The following is a 20,940-nucleotide window of genomic DNA, read 5'->3' on the forward strand; positions in this document are numbered from 1 at the left end:
TGGGCTACAACAGTTTATATAACCATGAAGCTCACAACATGTTTAATGAATGAATGAATGAATGAATGAGATTTAATTTATTCATTCATTCGTTTCCACAAACATGTTTTATAAAATGTTTGTGGCAACTAAATCAGTTAGCAGATTAATAGGAATCTTTAACTTAATATAAGATAATACATGTTTACATTAATACAAATAAATATAAATAAAGGTATAACACAATGGAATATAATATATGAAAAATGAAGATAGGCCTATATGACATCTCTGTGTGTAGTGTGTGTACGTGTGTGTAGGCCTACGTGTGTGGTGTGTGTGTGTGTGTGTGTGTGTGTGTGTGTGTGTGTGAGACACAACTTGGCCTGTTGTAGCGCCACCAGGCTGATTTGAAAACTGTGAAATGGCCGTGGATATGCACGGCTTGGGTAATTCGTGGATATGCACGGCTTATAAATCCTAAAGCCTTGTTTATACTTAATTCACTGTGCAACGGTCCTATGCTGGAAAATAGCAGATATGCAAACTCGACACAGCGTCATCTCATTCAAGACACTGAACTTGCAGATCTGCCATTTTTGCCATCCAAATGCATTATATGGTTAAATGGGCCCTATAAGATATTCAGAAATGAACTAGAAAAAGTGCCCTTTTGGGCACAGGTCTCCACCAGGAGGCAAAATGTTTAGGAGTAATTTTAACATTTTTGTTTGGGTTTGTGTGTGTGTGTGTGTGTGTGTGTGTGTGTGTGTGTGTGTGTGTGTGTGTGTGGCGCAAGTGCGTGTGCGTGTGCGCGCGGTGCGAGTGCGTGCGTGTGGCGTGTGTGTCGCATTCTTTCGACGTCAGAGACAAACAAAGCGCACAACGTGCGAACCAACGTCATAGATATGCGTCCAAGACACACATCAACAAACAATTCATTCAACATTTATTTTTCAGAGCAGCGAAACAAGTCAACATCCCACATAACGCCTGTGTCGTGTAGGTAATTAAATAAACTACTACTTTAATGTTTATGTTTGTCGCTGCAGCCTGCATGCTGCTGCCATGCTGAACGCACGTTATTGTTACAAACCAGTGGTTTTGTTTTCATTCAAGGTGGTCCATTATGTAGTCATTTGAGCCACGTACGGACCACCGTTTGATGAGAGCCTCGCAGACCCAAAACTAAAGAATGTTTTGTCATCGTTGGATAAGATTTTGTCCACATAATTCCATGCTGTACTGATGTGGCAGAGAGATACTGTAACAGCAGGCGAACGTTAATGCAGATGTTTAACAATAATTACCTCGTGAGACGGTGAGAGCGTAAAATGAAACCAAATCCATTTGGTTATCAACTCTCCATCATTTAGCTGGGGACCACTGAGAACGGTAGCTGTATGCTATGGAGTTTCATCATGGTTATCAAACATTTTCAAAAATGACCGCCGTATGTATTTATTTGGCCACCGGCCGCGGACCGGAACATATATTGTACCAGGGACCCCCAGAAGCAAAGATTTCAGCTAAAAATGATGGTTATATATTTTCATGGTTTCATAAAAATCCACCATTGTCAGATTCAGATACCTTTATCTCTCTCTGTTGGCTATTAAAAAATAGCAGATAAACTTTTTGAAAAATCATGAAAATAATGTGCAAATCTTTGAATGGGCTATATTGATAATGGTAACGGGAATGGTGGGCACTGGGCACCAAAACCATCTGGGCACTAGGGCAAAAAAGGCGAACATTTGTAGCTGTAGCTGTCTGTCATATCATGAGCAACTCTGTGCTGCAATTATTGTTCTGTGTTCGAGTGTAGCATCTTAAGTTGCAGACTTTGGCTCAAGAGGTAGCGCAGGTCGTCCAATGATCCCTGGGTCGGCGGTTCGAATCCCGGCTCCTCCTCCTGTCCACATGTCAAAGTGTCCTTGGGCAAAGACACTGAACCCCAAATTGCTCCCGATGTGCTGGTTGGTACCTTGCATGGTTTCCTTTCCGCCGCAATCGGTGTATGAATGTGTGTGTGTGTGTGTGTGTGAATGGGTGAATGTAATGCACAATCTATGTAAAGCGCCTTGGATAAAGGCGCTATATAAATGCACCATTTACCATTTACCAGACTCCTGTCTGTGCCTCTGGTCCATAGAGTGGGCCGGGGACCCCCAGATGTCCTCGAGGAGGTTCCAACTTCTAGGGGGTCCCCAGCAGCAGGCAGCAAAACTACTAGTTAATTAATAATACAGCATCACAATCATTTTAACCTTTTTTATCCATTTATACCAGTGGTCCTTGGGGGGGTTCCAGGTGGTCCCCAGATAAATGATGGAGAGTTGCTAACCAAATTATTGTTAAACATCTGTACTACTTAACCCATTCTGGCCGGGCACCCATTTTGGTGTTAGCATCATGTTATGCTTTACCTATTGAAAAATAGCAGACCTACAAGCTCGTATCGCGCCACCGAGTGGCGCGATACGAGCTTGTAGGTCTGCTATTTTTTGAAAAATCGAAGAGCGACTGACATTTTTAGAATCTGATCTCAGGTCAGAATGGGTTCATCAGACCAGTGTGTTGTCCAGTGGAAACCTCGTATGAATCTGATCTCAGGTCAGAATGGGTTAATTTACAAGAATTCTACACAATTAGACAATGTAGAAGAATTGTTATTTTGATCAACATTCTGCCGGTCTGAGAGGCGCCTAAAATGTAAAATCCCATCAAATTGTGGCCCGTGGCTCAAATGCTGAATGAATAATGGGCCTTGAATAAAGGGTTGAAAACCATTGATTTATACGAAAAGGTTTTGCGAACCACTGCAATGTATATAATGAATATAATGAATGAATTTATAGCGCTTTTCCAAGTGCTCAAAGCGCTTTACAACAATGGTTCATTCATTCATACATTGGGAGGTGAAGCAGCGAACAGTCGACGCCAGCGTCCTCACTTCCCACATTCACACACCAATGGTGGCGAGCTCACACCGACCGACTCATTGGTACCACTGTACCTGTCTGTCCATCATAGAACTTACTGTGTGTTCTGGACAGGAGGAGACAGACGGGTACAGTGCACTGTACCTGTCTGTCCATCATAGTACCTACTGTGTGTTCTGGACAGGAGGAGACAGACGGGTACAGTAGCACTGTACCTGTCTGTCCATCATAGTACCTACTGTGTGTTCTGGACAGGAGGAGACAGACGGGTACAGTGCACTGTGCCTGTCTGTCCATCATAGTACCTACTGTGTGTTCTGGACAGGAGGAGACAGACAGGTGGCAGCAGAAGCTCAGAATGCGGCCATTTTGATTGTCATGTCAAAATGTCTCTGTGTTTCATGCAAAACCAGTAGTTGGCGTGTCAGTGTCGTGCTGCTCAGTAAATATCAGATCTACAAGCTAACGCCGTTAGCTTGTAGATCTGCTGTTACACACCAGCGTCCAGCGTGCGACCAAAGTGTCGATTCAAAGTTAACAAAACGCAGCCCCGATGAATGGACCTGGCAACACTTTGGGCAGTCAGGTGCCTCTCGCTTAATGACGACAAAACAAAAACATTTCAGATATGCAAGCTGTGAGTGAGTGTGCACTAAAGCGGTGACTCAGCGTGAATGAATGAACGCCCTTTCATCTGCTGCGTCTCGCTGACTGACTGCATAATTATCTTCTCATCAGGCCTTGTGTTTTCTAATCAACCCTGAGGTCATCATCCTGATGAGGAGCCTGTAAAAGGCGTTGGTGCGACGTACAGCATTTCACTCTTTTCTTGTCTTGCATATTTATTTATTCATTATTTATTTTTGCACTCCTTTCTTTCCCTCCCCAATTTACCGGTAGTGTACTATGAACATATTCAGATTCAGTTTTATTGTCTCTTCCACAATACATACACACACACACACACACACACACACACACACACACACACACACACACACACACACACACACACACACACACACACACACACACACACACACACACACACACACACACACGGGGCATACAGTAACAGGGGAGCGAAATACTGTTCTGATTATGATAGTAAGATAATAATCATAATGATGCGAGCATTCACACGGATTCTGTTGAACCCCAACTATGTACTGTATGTCCGCTTGAGTACGGCTATGATGACCTAAAGTGTCACTGTTGCACAGCCTAATACACACACACACACACACACACACACACACACACACACAGTTTGAGCATTGGGTCAGGAGGAGCTAGAGTGACAGGCAGCCTTGGAATCCGAAGGTTCTAGGTTGGCGTCCCGCCAGCTCCTCCTCCTGGCCGTGTGTCAAAGTGTCCTTGAGCAACACACTGAACCCGTAAAGTCTGCTCCCGATTAGCGTGGTTGTGCATGGTTTCATTAGCGTGGTTATGCATGGTTTCATGGTGCAACGTGAATGGGTGAATGTGAACTGAAGTACTTTGCAAAGCACTGTACTTCGTGACACACAACACAGCCAGTCGACTTTGAGGCTTAATCAGGAGTTGTATTAGCCACGGGGTAATGTAGGCGGTGGATATTGCTAATTTGCTATTGTATTCATCTCTTTATGTATGTAAATTGTCTTGTTCTTTGTGTTTATGTCAAATGTGTGTATACGTGTTCTGCATACTTGGCTGTTGCGTCGCAAGACAACTTTCAGTGTGAACTGACAAAGTACTACCGGTATATCAAAGTACTCCCGGTATATCATATCATATCATATCATATCATATCATATCATATCATATCTATCATATCATACTACCGGTATATCATATCACTTGGTTTGAAAGGTCAGACAAACTAGAAAAGCAGCCCATTTTCCATTTACCGTAGTTCTCGGAGGGGACGCCTGGACGGCCCTTTACTGGGGTCCTTGTGGCTCACAGGGAGAACATGGTCAGTGGGACGCCTGGACGGCCCTTTACTGGGGTCCTTGTGGCTCACAGGGAGAACATGGTCAGTGCGCCTCAAATGCGCCACAAATAATGCACCTCAAAAGGCAGCCTTTCCTTTAATATTTCCCCTTTTCTTTGTCTTGACACAGTCCCAGGAGACAGAGAGAGAGAGAGAGAGAGAGAGAGAGAGACAGCATTGATGTTTAGCTGGTGGTGGACCACATTCTCCACGCACAATAATTATTATGCTCCAATTGCTACGTTGAGGCTTTATTTGTGGCAACAGCACAGGTCACATTTACAAGCATTTAACTGAGGTTTTACTTGGACCAGGGGGTTAAGAGATTATCTGTGGCCCAATAGGCCTACAAAGCCTCCCATATGCTCATCATCATCATGTTCGCTTTGAATGATCAGCGGCATTGACCTGATTGCTGCAGTGGAGGCCGACTGGAGGCCAAAAACAAAAAGAAAGAAAGAAAAGAAAGAAAAAGTTGCTGAAATTGTACATTGATTGCTTCCTAAAGCAGGTGTTTGAAAAGGATGTTGTTAAAAGATAAAGTTGCAATTCTGGTGTGCAAAAACCACAGGTCTAGTCTACACTACAGTACACAGTAAAGTGCAGTGGAGCGTACTACTGTAGTCGGTCATTAGCATACAGGTTCGCTGATGAGCCAGATTCTCTTGCCTTGCTGGGCTTTTAAGCCTGTACTTAGACTTAATACAAGGTTTGTGTACAAACTGTATTACACTGAATTACAGTGGTTGCGGCTTTGATGACATGGTTGCGTGGTGCAGGCCTAATCTTTTACAACAGTCATCATACCCCCATGTGTTATAGCCATGTCCAAAATGAGACTTAACCCATTTTGGCCTGACATCGAAATGTAATAAATGTCCTGACAGTTTTCTGAAATACTTCTACAATATTTCAGGTCAAGGACCACAAAAATGATATGTATTTGGCCGCCGACCCCCATTTGAAAATGCTGTTCCAGGGACCTCACAGAAGCAAAGATTTGAGTTAAAAACACTCTCTCTGAAAGAATATATATATATATATATATTCAAAGATTTGCGCCACATTTGCACGATTTTTCAAAAATAGCTAAAGTGTATAAACATAATGCTTGTTGGAACACCAAAAGGGGTTCCCGTCCAGAATGCGTTAAAGAGTCAAATAAATGTTTGACAGTCGGTAACGTGACTCAAATACGACTGGGGCATAAATTAATTGTATCTTATACCAAGTTAATAGCCAGTCAAGACTAAAACATCATCTCTGAGGAGGTATTATTTCGCCATCCCTTTGGCGGATACAGCTGTTGCAGGTAAAGCAGTGTTGTGTGTGCTGCGGTGGTGGTGGTGTGGTGAGGAGAGAGAACCTGAGGTAAAGCAGTGTTGTGCGTGCTGCGGTGGTGGTGGTGTGGTGAGGAGAGAGACAGCTGTTGCAGGTAAAGCAGTGTTGTGTGTGCTGCGGTGGTGGTGGTGTGGTGAGGAGAGAGAACCTGAAGCAGTGTTGTGTGTGCTGCGGTGGCGGTGGTGTGGTGAGGAGAGAGAACCTGAAGGAGTAAAGCAGTGTTGTGCGTGCTGCGGTGGCGGTGGTGTGGTGAGGAGAGAGAACCTGAAGGAGTGAAGATGCCAAGCAGGTAAAGCAGTGTTGTGCGTGCTGCGGTGGCGGTGGTGTGGTGAGGAGAGAGAACCTGAACAGGTAAAGCAGTGTTGTGCGTGCTGCGGTGGTGGTGGTGTGGTGAGGAGAGAGAACCTGAAGGAGGTAAAGCAGTGTTGTGCGTGCTGCGGTGGCGGTGGTGTGGTGAGGAGAGAGAACCTGAGGTAAAGCAGTGTTGTGCGTGCTGCGGTGGCGGTGGTGTGGTGAGGAGAGAGAACCTGAAGGAGTGAAGATGCCAAGGGGCTTTTTTGGTTTTCATGTGCTCTCGTTGGAGGCTCGCTGATTCCTAGATTACAGCCAAGCCCTGTGGGGGTTGTAATGCTTTACAGATCCATCCACTCTCCCCTAACTGTCCTCACGAAAACCTTCTCTCTCTCTCTCTCTCTCTCTCTCCCTCTCTCCCTCTCTCTCTCCCTCTCTCCAATGTCATCACAAACCCCTGCCAGCCAGCCACCAATACAGGCATAAAAAAAGCCTTGATTGTAGCCGTGCATGTGTGGGAGACGTCACATCACACGCTGTGAAAATAGCCGATCTACAAGCTTTACACAACTTTGCAACACTAAACAAAGTTGAAATCAGGTGTTGGTTTACACGGATACAGTTGTACATTTCAGTGTCCCCTGACTGAAAACAAAAGCACGTGCCAAGCAGGCAATTCTTTCTCAAGGCTGATTTACTGTTCGATCCAGTTCATGGCAAGAGGAGGAAGGTAGGGGAGAGTTTTACAGTATGCCTGAAGGGCCGACCTGAGACCTCCCCAAGAGTGTATAACTACGTACTCTAGTAACTGTATAATAAAATAGATAACTATATAAAAAAAATGACGTCTTTCTTTGTGAACATCTGCACTGATGAAGCAAAAATGTTCTGTAAACATGTTGATCGTGATGTTTCTGTTGGTCATCAAATCGACCCTGAAAGTTGTTCCGATACAGATACAAGTATTGGTAGAGTAGCCGATACTGCCTAAGATGCTGAGTATTGTGGAGGATGCTAAACACACACCAGTCTTAGTGGTGGTGCCAGCTCACGGCCACCCTGGACCTACGCTGTAGAGGCTATCGTTTGTTTGGGGCGGAAGTTGCGGGATTTTAGCGGAAGTATCGCCCAAGGAAATGACGTATCCGGGGGAAATGCATCTGTTTTCCGGACGATACATCCGCCGATAGCTTCTCTGCCTTATGTTGTGACCAGGCTTTACTTTATGCTTCTCTGCCTTACGTTGTGACCAGGCTTTACTTTATGCTTCTCTGCCTTACGTTGTGACCAGGCTTTTCTTTATGCTTCTCTGCCTTACGTTGTGACCAGGCTTTTCTTTATGCTTCTCTGCCTTACGTTGTGACCAGGCTTTTCTTTATGCTTCTCTGCCTTACGTTGTGACCAGGCTTTTCTTTATGCTTCTCTCCCTTACGTTGTGACCAGGTTTTACTTTATGCTTCTCTGCCTTACGTTGTGACCAGGCTTTTCTTTTCGCAGATAAGTAAGCCTGGGACCGAGGCTAGCTCACGGCCGAAACATCTAAAAAGATAAGTCTTAAGAAGACAAAAGAGTGGCCACACACACTGATAGCCAAAGTGCCGATTATTTATTAGGATGCAGAGTAGGAACCAACGTTTCGGCAGTACAACTGATACCCTGAAGAAGGCAGTTGCATCTGCTGAAAGGTTGGTTCCTATACTCTGCATCCTAATAAATAATCAGCATTTTGGCTATCGGTGTGTGCGGCCACTCTTTTGTCTTAAGACTTATCTTTTAAGATGCAGTATTCCAGTCAATGCCACTCTGATAGTTACCACTTCATTTATCACAGGATGATATGTCATTTACAGTCATATTTTGAATGCTTCAGTTTATGTTGTACTAGGGTTTTATACTCTTGCACATTAACAATTATTATTATTTTATTGTTAAAATTTTATCCCACGATTTTGCAACCCTTTTGTCACCCAGTGCCACTTCCTCTGCCAACCTGGGGGGGGGGGGGCAGCGGACTGACCTCGTGCTCCCTTCTATGCATGAGGAGTCCAAGCTGCTTCTTTTCACCTGACAGGGGGGGAGTTTCCCCGGCCGGACGTAGCGCGTGTATTCCTGTATCAGTGGTCCTCAAACTTATGGACTTGGAAGGGTCCATTTCTAACCACCTCTAGCCTTTCTAACCCTGAGGGACTCCCCTTTGAGAACCACTCTCATAGTTTAATAGTTTTAGTTTGTATTGCTCGCTGATATTGGATTGGTACTCTGTTTCGACGGATGGGAATGGGAACGTAACGGTGTTGGGAAGGGAAAACAATGGTATTTATTGGTACATCTCTATATGAAAGGGATCCACTTGGACTGTCATCCGCTTGAGTAATAATGAACAAGTGAATTGCATTTTTATAGCGCCTTTCCAAAGTGCTCAAAGCGCTTTACAACAATGGTTCATTCATTCATACATTATTTGGGAGGTGAAGCGGCGAACAGTCGACGCCAGCGTCCTCACTTCCCACATTCACACACCAATGGTGGCGAGCTGAGTTCACACCGACCGACTCATTGGAGGCAATGTAGGGTTCAGTGTCTTGCCCAAGGACACCTCGACCTGTACTGTAGACATGTAGATGGTTTAGTGGTTACAACAGGGAGGTCTGCACTGTCATTGTACCATGTTGTCCCAACCCAAATGTTGTCTATTTGTTTTTAATCTCTCTTGTCCATTAATCCATTCTGGACGGTAACCCCTTTTGGTGTTTTAAGCATTATGTTATACTTTAGCTATTGAAAAATAGCATATTTACAAGCTCATAGCGCGGCACCGAGTGCCGCGCTATGAGCTTGTAGATCTTCTATTTTCTTTTAATTGTAAAAATGTGGCACAAATCTATATATATATATATATATATAATATATATTCTTTCAGAGTGATTTTTTTTAACTCAAATCTTTGCTTCTGTCCCTTTAATCAAATACTGTAACTCTTTGGCACTGAAGCTTTAGTTTAGTTTAAATACAATGAGAGCCACGTTTACAGCAGGATAAACACAACAAAGTTCCAAGACTTATTTCGGAACTATTTATATTTCTACCTTGACAAAAGCCAAGCTTTTGTCTGACAAAAGCCAAGCTTTGGTCTGCTGCTTTGACCTCCTCTCAGGTCTGCACTGTTAATTTGACACCATTCCAGAAATAATATTTATGTTATCTATCTACCAACCTGTAGCCTATATGTTGCAGATAAAATATCTGTGGCAAAAAAATTATCGGATGAGGATGACAGAACATTTTCTGGAGTTATCTGCAAAAATGTTTTTAGTTCCAACATGGCATCTTATCTTCCTCAATCTAGTTCATAGTGAAACAGAACTTTTGTATTTTGTTGTGATATAAGATGATTCTAACAAGATATTGTTGATTTACAGACGCAGCGATGCAGGCGACAATCAAACAGATCCATGTCAACGTGGGAGGCGACTCCCAGGAGACCTACTTCCTGCGCGTGGATTGGAAGTCAGAGATGTTCGACCCCTCCAGGTGTTCCTTCCGGATTCTACTGACGGACGGGCTTGGAGCTTGGAGAGGAAAAGGTAAAGCCATACTGACCTGAGATCAGATTTATACGAGGTTTCCACTGGACACACACACACACACACTGGTCTGATGAACCCATTCTGACCTGAGATCAGATTCTAAAAATGTCAGTCGTTCTTTCAATTTTTCAAAAACAGCAGACCTACAAGCTCATAGCGCGCCACTCGGTGGCGCGCTATGAGCTTGTAGATCTGCTATTTTTCAATAGCTAAAGCATGACATGATGCTAACACCAAAATGGGTTCCCGTTCAGAATGGGTTAACAGTTTTGACAGCACATTTTGATTAAATGTTTTGGTCATCAGTCTTTATGAATACAATTCCAGTTAGTTTTTGTCACATTTCAGTCATCTGAAATTTTGGTCTAGTTTTAGTCGAATATATTATGATTTTAGTCAACTAAATCTACAGTTGATTTAGTCAACCAAAGGTGCAGATTCACACAGAGTCCGTGGGGTGCAGTACTTAGTTTAGACAGTTAACCTTAACCCATGTCTAACCAATGACTACTAGTCTAAACTAAGTATGCACCCCGAGTCCGTTTGATTCAAACTGTTCTCGAATACGGTTGCCTGGCCCCCTGCTGGCCATGATTCACATTGGCCTTGATTCACACGACCACATCTGCCACGTGGTCCCGAGTGCACACGCACCCGGCCGGGACCATAGTGTTAAACTGCCCTAAAATGTATGTTTAGGGGCCTTGATGGCGTTGTGATGCCTTTTTTTAAACTTGGCTGTGTGTCCCGAAAATAGCCGATCTATACTGTACAGGCTCACAACGCGTCTGCGACGACTTGCAGACTTGTACAGTAGATCGGCTATTTTCCGTTGAGAGCCACCCCCACGCGCGCAGCAAGAGAGAGATGATGATGTCTCCCCGCCTGGGACCCAAACTAGTGAAAATAGCAGATCTATAGAACCACTTCTTAATTTATTTCCTAATTTATGGATATCTTTTTTTTTGTGGACATCTTTTGAAATAGTAATTAAAAACTAAATCTAAGTATATTTACTCGTGACCCGATACAAATTGGAAATTGGTCGACTGCGACCCAAACATGGACCCCGACTCCCGGACCGACGACCCACTGTTGGGGGGGGGGGGGGATGGGTGCGCACGCTTTTCCGACACACCGGAGATCCGAAGCGGGGGGACATGCGATGCGATGCGAAAAAGCGATGGTCCGACATGTGCTGCTCCCGTGCTTGCGGTTAGGGTTAGGTTAGGATTGAGGTTTGGGATCAATAGTATGTCGGAACTAAAGCCTGCAGCCCTGTTGGGGAAACTGAAACTCACTATTATCATAGTTTTGTCTTCTGCGTCAGTTTTGTGTGTCTTTTCAGTTTTGTGTTTGTGTCTGTGTGTGTGTGTGTGTGTGTGTGTGTCTGTGTGTGTGTGTCTGTGTGCGTGTGCGTGTTCTGTTGTGTGTTGTGTTCCCAGTGAGCGAGGCCGTGGTTCGGGCGGAGGCGGAGGAGCTGGAGATGGAGAAGGAGCGCTACATCCAGGACCTGCAGCAGGCTCTGACGTCTGCAGACACCTCCTCCTCCTCCACACAGTACAGCTTCACCCTGACTGCTCAACGCGACGACAGCCTCCACTCCGGCAGGATGACGCTGTACTATGAGAAGGTGGAGAAAGGCATGTCGGTATGTGGACTCACACGCACGCACGCACGCATGCACACACGCACGCACGCACACACACATACAGTATACATACAGCGCAAAACACACCACCCACACAGTCAGATTCTAAAAAATGTCAATAAAAGTAGGATAGTCACATTTTGCCTTTCAATAATTGAAAGGCAAAACAACAGACTAGACTATAGACTAGAGTGACATACATTAGGATATTTATTTGCTATTTTGATTTGAAGTGTTATCTCAAAATCAAATGATCGGAATCGGATCGGGAGCTAAATAAACGTGCTTGGGACATCCGTAGTTCTTTTTAAATACTTTTCATTGGTTCGGTATTTGTAAAACACACACACACAGACGTTAAAAGGTGTTCAATAGAGCGTCACAGTCCCGCCCCCTTTCATGACGACGCCAGGCCCAGGAAATGAATCCCAATGCATTTTCCCCCTCATAGACATTTCAAAAAGTATCTATTTAAAGACCTTTTAAGCGTCGTACGAAGCCAACTCGAGTCGTGACAAATCATGACAACACACACAATATTTTGGACCAAACAAATAATTACAAAGAAGAAAAACAACAAAAAAAGTGTTGTAACCTGCCGTTTTTTTTTCCTACTTTCTAATTCTTTGTTTGGCCCCAAAACATTGTGTTTATTGTCATGATTTGTCAGAGTTGGCTTTGTCTGCGGCATATAAACGTCTTTAAATAAATACTTTCTGAAAAGTCTATGAGGAAAACAGAGATGGGAGGTTTGCGAACGGCAGGCTCAATACACTTAGTAGTTCCTTAGTTTCATATAATTATTTTACACCATTTCTAGGCATATGAGGTTTTGCCTGTCAGTCTAACTCTGTAAACGAGTGGATTGACATTTTCATGAATGCAATCACAGCTGCAGACTTCCAATCCAACATCCAATCCAATCCAACATTTAGACATAATATTTCAGTTTTGATTTATGGAGTACATGTTCCAGTAAGGTTTGTGATTACACAACCTGACCCTGGGTCAGTGAGAGAGTCTCTGTTCTCTCCTATGGAGTACATGTTCCAGTAACGTGTGTTATTACACAAGCCGACCCTGGGTCAGTGAGAGAGTCTCTGTTCTCTCCTATGGAGTACATGTTCCAGTAACGTGTGTTATTACACAACCTGACCCTGGGTCAGTGAGAGAGTCTCTGTTCTCTCCTATGGAGTACATGTTCCAGTAACGTGTGTTATTACACAACCTGACCCTGGGTCAGTGAGAGAGTCTCTGTTCTCTCCTATGGAGTACATGTTCCAGTAACGTGTGTTATTACACAACCTGACCCTGGGTCAGTGAGAGAGTCCATGTTCTCTCCTATGGAGTACATGTTCCAGTAACGTGTGTTATTACACAACCTGACCCTGGGTCAGTGAGAGAGTCTCTGTTCTCTCCTATGGAGTACATGTTCCAGTAACGTGTGTTATTACACAACCTGACCCTGGGTCAGTGAGAGAGTCTCTGTTCTCTCCTATGGAGTACATGTTCCAGTAACGTGTGTTATTACACAACCTGACCCTGGGTCAGTGAGAGAGTCTCTGTTCTCTCCTATGGAGTACATGTTCCAGTAACGTGTGTTATTACACAACCTGACCCTGGGTCAGTGAGAGAGTCTCTGTTCTCTCCTATGGAGTACATGTTCCAGTAACGTGTGTTATTACACAACCTGACCCTGGGTCAGTGAGAGAGTCCATGTTCTCTCCTATGGAGTACATGTTCCAGTAACGTGTGTTATTACACAACCTGACCCTGGGTCAGTGAGAGAGTCTCTGTTCTCTCCTATGGAGTACATGTTCCAGTAACGTGTGTTATTACACAACCTGACCCTGGGTCAGTGAGAGAGTCCATGTTCTCTCCTATGGAGTACATGTTCCAGTAACGTGTGTTATTACACAACCTGACCCTGGGTCAGTGAGAGAGTCCATGTTCTCTCCTATGGAGTACATGTTCCAGTAACGTGTGTTATTACACAACCTGACCCTGGGTCAGTGAGAGAGTCTCTGTTCTCTCCTATGGAGTACATGTTCCAGTAACGTGTGTTATTACACAACCTGACCCTGGGTCAGTGAGAGAGTCTCTGTTCTCTCCTATGGAGTACATGTTCCAGTAACGTGTGTTATTACACAACCTGACCCTGGGTCAGTGAGAGAGTCCATGTTCTCTCCTCTGCGTCATGAAGTGGTGCCTGGCTGCATCAGTCCTCCCTGACCTTTGCAACACTTTTCTTTTACTTGCAACATCTGGGATTTTGCAGTGATCCATTTTTCAGAGGTCGCAATCGCAGAATTAACAGGACATTTGACTCATTCACAGCACAGGGTGTGTGTGTGAATGAATATTCTGTGATTCACGCATATCACCGACAGAACGTGTGTGTGTGTGTGTGTGTGTGTGTGTGTGTGTGTGTGTGTGTGTGTGTGTGTGTGTGTGTGTGTGTGTGTGTGTGTGTGTGTGTGTGTGTGTGTGTGTGTGTGTGTGTGTGTGTGTGTGTGTGTGCGTGCGTGTGTGTGTGAATATTCTCTATGAGTAAACATTTCAACATACCGTATAGTTCCCCTTTATTTCTACAAGCTCTTATTTGTAATAATAATAATGAATGAATAAAGAATTCCACTACTGTATGTTTGTGGATACATTCGTACACAAGGCAACTGGTTCTAGGCCTAGCCTTTATGGTTGAGTACCGGGCCTGGCCCAATTCAAGCAGAGTCTGTATTAAAAACAATATCGTTCAGAATCATTAATAGTCCAATTTCCAGATCTGTACTGTCTGACGGCTGTGGCTCAGGAGGTAGAGCAGGTCGTCCAATGATCCCTGGGTCGGCGGTTCGAATCCCGGCTCCTCCTCCTGTCCACATGTTGAAGTGTCCTTGGGCAAGACTCTGAACCCTACGTTGCCTCCAGTGAGTTGTTCTGTGTGAGCTCGCCACCATTGGTGTGTGAAGTGAGGACGCTGGCGTCGACTGTTCGCCGCTTCAGCTCCCGATGTATGAATGAATGAACCTTATTGTGAAGCGCTTTGAGCACTTGGAAAAGCGCTATGAAAGTGCAAATTATTATTTTTAATTATGTAACCTGATTGGAAGAATTTAAAACCAGACGTCAGTGTGGCCCATTAGGTTGTATAACATTTTTTATCTAATATAAGTGTGTGTGTGTGACTGTGTGTGTGTGTGTGTGTGTGTGTGTGTGTGTGTGTGTGTGTGTGTGTGTGACTGTGTGTGTGTGTGACTGTTTGTGTGTGTGTGTGTGTGTGTGTGTGTGTGTGTGTGACTGTGTGTGTGTGTGAGACTGTGTGTGACTGTGTGTGTGTGTGTGTGTGTGTGTGTGTGTGTGTGTGAGTGAATGGTTTTCATTACTACTTTATTCTCGTTGTCCATAAAGACATCACCATTTCCACAGACTCCTCAGTGACAGTCAAACGATGCATCCGCAGTAAGTAGCGCGGCGTGAAGCCATGCCATTTAGAACTAGTTGCCACATGGATAACTGCAATCAGACACACATTTATGTTCAGTACAAATATAGTTCTGGGGAACCGGCCCCACCACACGGTGCTGACACCGGGCCGGGGGGCACATTATGTGAAACTCTCTCGGCAATCAGTGGCCACAACAATCCGCTCTCTGCGAGTTCACCTGGGGACACATGAGGGAGTGTTCTCTCCTCCACGTCATCAGTGCCCGTTACCCTGGCTGGGGTTGGAGAAAGGGTAGATACCCTCACATGTTCTCCCCGTGTCCCCTAGGGGTAGGTACCCTCACATGTTCTCCCTGTGTCCCCTAGGGTAGGTACCCTCACATGTTCTCCCTGTGTCCCCTAGGGGTAGGTACCCTCACATGTTCTCCCTGTGTCCCCTAGGGGTAGGTACCCTCACATGTTCTCCCTGTGTCCCCTAGGGGTAGGTACCCTAACATGTTCTCCCTGTGTCCCCTAGGGGTAGGTACCCTAACATGTTCTCCCGGTGTCCCCTAGGGGTAGGTAGTACCTAACATGTTCTCCCCGTGTCCCCTAGGGTAGGTACCCTCACATGTTCTCCCCGTGTCCCCTAGGGTAGGTACCCTCACATGTTCTCCCCGTGTCCCCTAGGGGTAGGTACCCTCACATGTTCTCCCCGTGTCCCCTAGGGTAGGTACCCTCACATGTTCTCCCCGTGTCCCCTAGGGTAGGTACCCTCACATGTTCTCCCCGTGTCCCCTAGGGTAGGTACCCTCACATGTTCTCCCCGTGTCCCCTAGGGTAGGTACCCTCACATGTTCTCCCCGTGTCCCCTAGGGGTAGGTACCCTCACATGTTCTCCCCGTGTCCCCTAGGGTAGGTACCCTCACATGTTCTCCCCGTGTCCCCTAGGGTAGGTACCCTCACATGTTCTCCCCGTGTCCCCTAGGGTAGGTACCCTCACATGTTCTCCCCGTGTCCCCTTAGGGTAGGTACCCTCACATGTTCTCCCCGTGTCCCCTAGGGTAGGTACCCTCACATGTTCTCCCTGTGTCCCCTAGGGTAGGTACCCTCACATGTTCTCCCCGTGTCCCCTAGGGGTAGGTACCCTCACATGTTCTCCCTGTGTCCCCTAGGGGTAGGTACCCTCACATGTTCTCCCCGTGTCCCCTAGGGGTAGGTACCCTCACATGTTCTCCCTGTGTCCCCTAGGGGTAGGTACCCTCACATGTTCTCCCTGTGTCCCCTAGGGGTAGGTACCCTAACATGTTCTCCCTGTGTCCCCTAGGGGTAGGTACCCTCACATGTTCTCCCCGTGTCCCCTAGGGTAGGTACCCTCACATGTTCTCCCCGTGTCCCCTAGGGTAGGTACCCTCACATGTTCTCCCCGTGTCCCCTAGGTATAGGTACCCTCACATGTTCTCCCCGTGTCCCCTAGGGTAGGTACCCTCACATGTTCTCCCCGTGTCCCCTAGGGTAGGTACCCTCACATGTTCTCCCCGTGTCCCCTAGGGGTAGGTACCCTCACATGTTCTCCCCGTGTCCCCTAGGGTAGGTACCCTCACATGTTCTCCCCGTGTCCCCTAGGGGTAGGTATCCTCACATGTTCTCCCCGTGTCCCCTAGGGTAGGTACCCTCACATGTTCTCCCCGTGTCCCCTAGGGGTAGGTACCCTCACATGTTCTCCCCGTGTCCCCTAGGGGTAGGTACCCTCACATGTTCTCCCCGTGTCCCCTAGGGGTAGGTACCCTCACATGTATAAAAAAGAAAAAGAGTATATTGATTGATTGATTGATTACTTTAATAACACTTTGGGCCACGCCCCTATAGGGCCTATAGGCTTGTTTCCATTGTGGTTCTCAGTCTGTCTAACATCGGAATGGGTCAGAATCGGTATATCGGTATAGATATGACCCTCTCAAAATAACCGAGAGATCGGTTCATAATTTCATAATCGTGCACCACCCCTAATTTAGACCTAAGACCGATTCTACAAATGTCTTCTAAATCATGACAGTTTTCTGTGTCAGTCGTTCTCAAACACTTTCATGTCAAGGACCCCCAAACAATATATGTAATAACCCCCATTTGAAAATATGTTGTTCCAGGGACCCTCCCAGTAGCAAAGATTTGAGTTAAGAACTTGCTCTGAAAGAATATATATTCAAAGATTTCAGGCACATTTTCACGATAAAAAAAAAAATAGCAGACCTACACAAACTACGAGTTTGTAGATCTGCTAATTTTCAATATGCTAAAGCATAACATGATGCTATAACAACCAAAAGGGGTTCCGGACCAAAATGGGTTAAAATCCTGGAAACGGATCCCTAACGCCTAGTTCTCACACACACTGAGCTTTGGTGCGCGGCCAAAGAACAGACAAGGCAGCATTGTTGTGGTTGTCGAGGCTGTTATTGAATTGTTCTACTATCATCAGCCATCGGACTGCTCTCCAGCTGTGCAATCATGATTTACTGTTTGTTCTATTTTAACCCATTTTGTGCGGGAACCCCCTTTTGGGTTGTTTTTAAGCTTTATAGCTATTGAAAAATAGCAGATCTACAAGCTCACATATAGCGCAGTACCGCGCTACGAGCTTGTATAGGTCTGCTATTTTAAAAAAGATTGCGAAAATGCGGCACGAATCTTTGAATACCGTATATATTCTTTCAGAGCGGGGGGGGGGGGGGGGGGGGTCGTCCCTGGAACAACATATTCTCAGATGGGGGTCGGCGGACAATTACATAATAGTCTTGGGGGTCCTTCACATAAAACGGTTTGACATAGAAACATGGGGGTTTTTCAAGAAAACTGTCAGGATTTAGAAGATGTAGAATGGTGCTCGGGTCTGAATGGGTTAATACGGTGTTAGGGGACATTTGTTTCAACTTTATTTTTGGACGGCGCTGTTGTTGCCCTATTGTCTATTCACTGATGCTTAACCCATTCTGACCTGAGATCAGATTCATACGAGGTTTCCACTGGACACACACACACTGGTCTGATTAACCCATTCTGACCTGAGATCAGATTCTAAAAAATGTCAGTCGTTCTTCGATTTTTTTCAAAAATAGCAGACCTACAAGCTCGTAGCGCGCCACTCGGTGGCGCGCTATGAGCTTGTAGATCTGCTATTTTTCAATAGCTAAAGCATAACATGATGCTAACACCAAAACGGGTTCCCGTTCAGAATGGGTTAAGCAATGAGAGAGAGAGTGAGACACACACGGCCCAACTTTATGAATTTTCCACAATCGGCAGTAGAAGGGAAATGTGTTCAGTGGTTCTTGACCTTTTCAGGCAGTGACCCCCCTCAAAATAATCATATATTAACTGGCCAATTAAATCGTTAATCGCAGTTATTTGAGCAGGAAATTAATCGTCAAGTTAAAAAAAAATGTCGTAATCGTGACAGCTCTGCTTGGGTGGAGGAGGAGGAGGTGGTATTATTTATTTTTGATCACTATGGAAGTGGAGAAAAAGTGAGTTATTTTAGCAAAAGGAGTGCCTCAGATGTGACCTGGAGTCACGGGAACACACACACACACACACACACGCGCAAAGAAGCATCCACAAAACATGTGTTCTGTTACCATGGAAACAATGACAGAATGGAAAGCCAAGTGAGTGTGTAACAAACGGCAAAGAGGAACTGAATAGATCTCTGTGTCTTAAAAACAAAAAGGAAGACTGAAAACTTTCAGATTAATTTTTACGGAACTCCGTTGGGGCGTGTGTGAGCAAGCGGAGCGCGCGGAGCAGCGGACAACGGAGGTTGCCCTACCCGGGGGTTTCTCTTGCTCAACATAACGTTTACACAGACACAGTAAATGGATCCGTCATAATAATGTTATGAGTCATAATGAGAGGTCTTTCCAGCGGCCTAATGCCCGCTCATTTGGTCCTGTAATAGCAGCCCCCGCGTCCCACCACTCTCTTTACTGTTCAAATCAATAGCCTCCGCCAAGCGAGACTCTCACACGCTAGCAGGTGTTACCTGACGTGGTTAGCATACCACGGCGCTGCTGTTTACCGTCTCCTCTCGCAAAACTCCTTCTTTCTCCATCCACTCCTGAGTTTAACCCATTCTGGGCGGGAACCCCTTTTGGTGTTTTAACCCATTCTGACCTGAGATCAAATTCTAAAAATGTCTTCTACATCCTGACAGTTTTCTGAAAAAGCTATGTTTCTATGTCAGTGGTTCTTCGATTTTTCAAAAATAGCAGACCTACAAGCTTGTAGATCTGCTATTTTTCAATAGCTAAAGCATAACATAATGTTTGAAACTCCAAAAGGGGTTCCTGCCTAAAATGGGTTAAAGGATTATGTTATACTTTAGCTATTGAAAAATAGCAGATCTACGAGCTTGTAGGTCTGCTATTTTTTGAAAAATCTTGAAAAATGTATTCTTTCACAGTGAACGTTTTTAACTCAAAGCTTTGCTTCTGGGAGGTCCCTGGAACAACATATTTTCAGATGTGGGGGGGGGGGGGGGGGGGGTCGGTGGACAAATACAGATCATTTTTGTGGTCCTTGACATGAAATATTGAGCACCACTGATACAGAAACATGCAGTAGGTATTTCAGAAAACTGTCAGGATTTAGAAGACTTTTTTTTTTCTTTCTTTTTCGTCCTCTGGTCTAAATGGGTTAAATACTCTCTGAACCTGCTGCTCTCTCCCTAATATGTTGGGGCAGGTTTAAAAAAAAAAAAGAAATATTCGAAAGTTTTTTGAAAATAGCTTTATTGTTGTGACATTGGTAACAGGTGTTACCAATGATGATACTAATGAAGGCTCTGCTCCATTCTGCTCAAACAGAGTCAGGGAGCTGATTATTCATATTTCATAATTATTGGCTCACTGGAAACTACTCTGCTACGTGTTCAATCTGCGCCTTCGTGTAAGGCTCGACAACAAATGAGAACGCAGCGGGAGGACCAGTTCTAAAACCAACGTTATTATTTTGGTGGAAAAGGGGCCAAAGTGTGGTCTCCGGAACCAACAATTTAGGCATTTAGCAGACGCTCTTAATCCAGAGCGATTTACATTAAGCAAGAACAAAAAGCATGGGAATACATCACATGAAAGCATTTATCATGAAACATGCGTAAGCTAAGAAAGTAACAGTGGAATATCTATATAATGAAACTATACATATAAACTATACATCTATACTACTATGCTATACATACAGGTATGTACTATGGCGTGCTATGACTACATACTACATACAATGCAATTATAGTGCTGTCTACATAACATGCTCTAAGTCTGTATCAAATGCTATCGAAGTCTACAGAAATGCTATCTAAGTGCTATGGGCCATGATGGAGTCCATGAAAACCAACCATGGCACCAAGTGGACCCTTACTGCTTCATGTTTCTGTATCAGTGGTGCTCCATATTTCATGTCAAGGACCACTAAAACTATATGTAATTGGCCACCGACCCCCATCTGAAAATATGTTTTTTCCAGGAACCCCTCAGAAGCAAAGATTTGAGTTAAAAATGTTCACTCTGAAAGAATATATTCAAAGATTTGCGCCACATTTTCACGATTTTTCTAAAATAGCAGACATACATACAAGCTCATAGCGCAGCACTCGGTGCTGCGCTATGAGCTTGTAGATCTGCTATTTTTCAATAGCTAAAGTATAACATCATGTAATACCACTTAAAACACCAAAAAGCCCAGAATGGG

The 20,940-nt window shown here is 44.8% G+C and overlaps 1 protein-coding gene across 1 annotated transcript in view; it reads left to right on the top strand.

Moving 5' to 3' along the window:
* The first annotated feature begins 899 nt into the window (after positions 1-899).
* The window catches only part of LOC308309439 (DNA repair protein XRCC4-like), a 61,352-nt gene continuing 41,311 nt past the window's right edge, over positions 900-20,940 (top strand). Inside the window, exons 1-3 of the mRNA XM_080755280.1 lie at positions 900-981; positions 9,954-10,118; positions 11,567-11,772. Of these exons, the coding sequence (XP_080611406.1) occupies positions 9,962-10,118; positions 11,567-11,772 (363 nt within the window). The 5' untranslated portion in view covers positions 900-981; positions 9,954-9,961. The remainder of the gene's footprint in view (positions 982-9,953; positions 10,119-11,566; positions 11,773-20,940) is intronic.

Source organism: Protomyctophum bolini (assembly GCF_963924005.1).
Source record: "Protomyctophum bolini genome assembly, chromosome: 22".
Classification (NCBI taxonomy): domain Eukaryota; kingdom Metazoa; phylum Chordata; class Actinopteri; order Myctophiformes; family Myctophidae; genus Protomyctophum; species Protomyctophum bolini.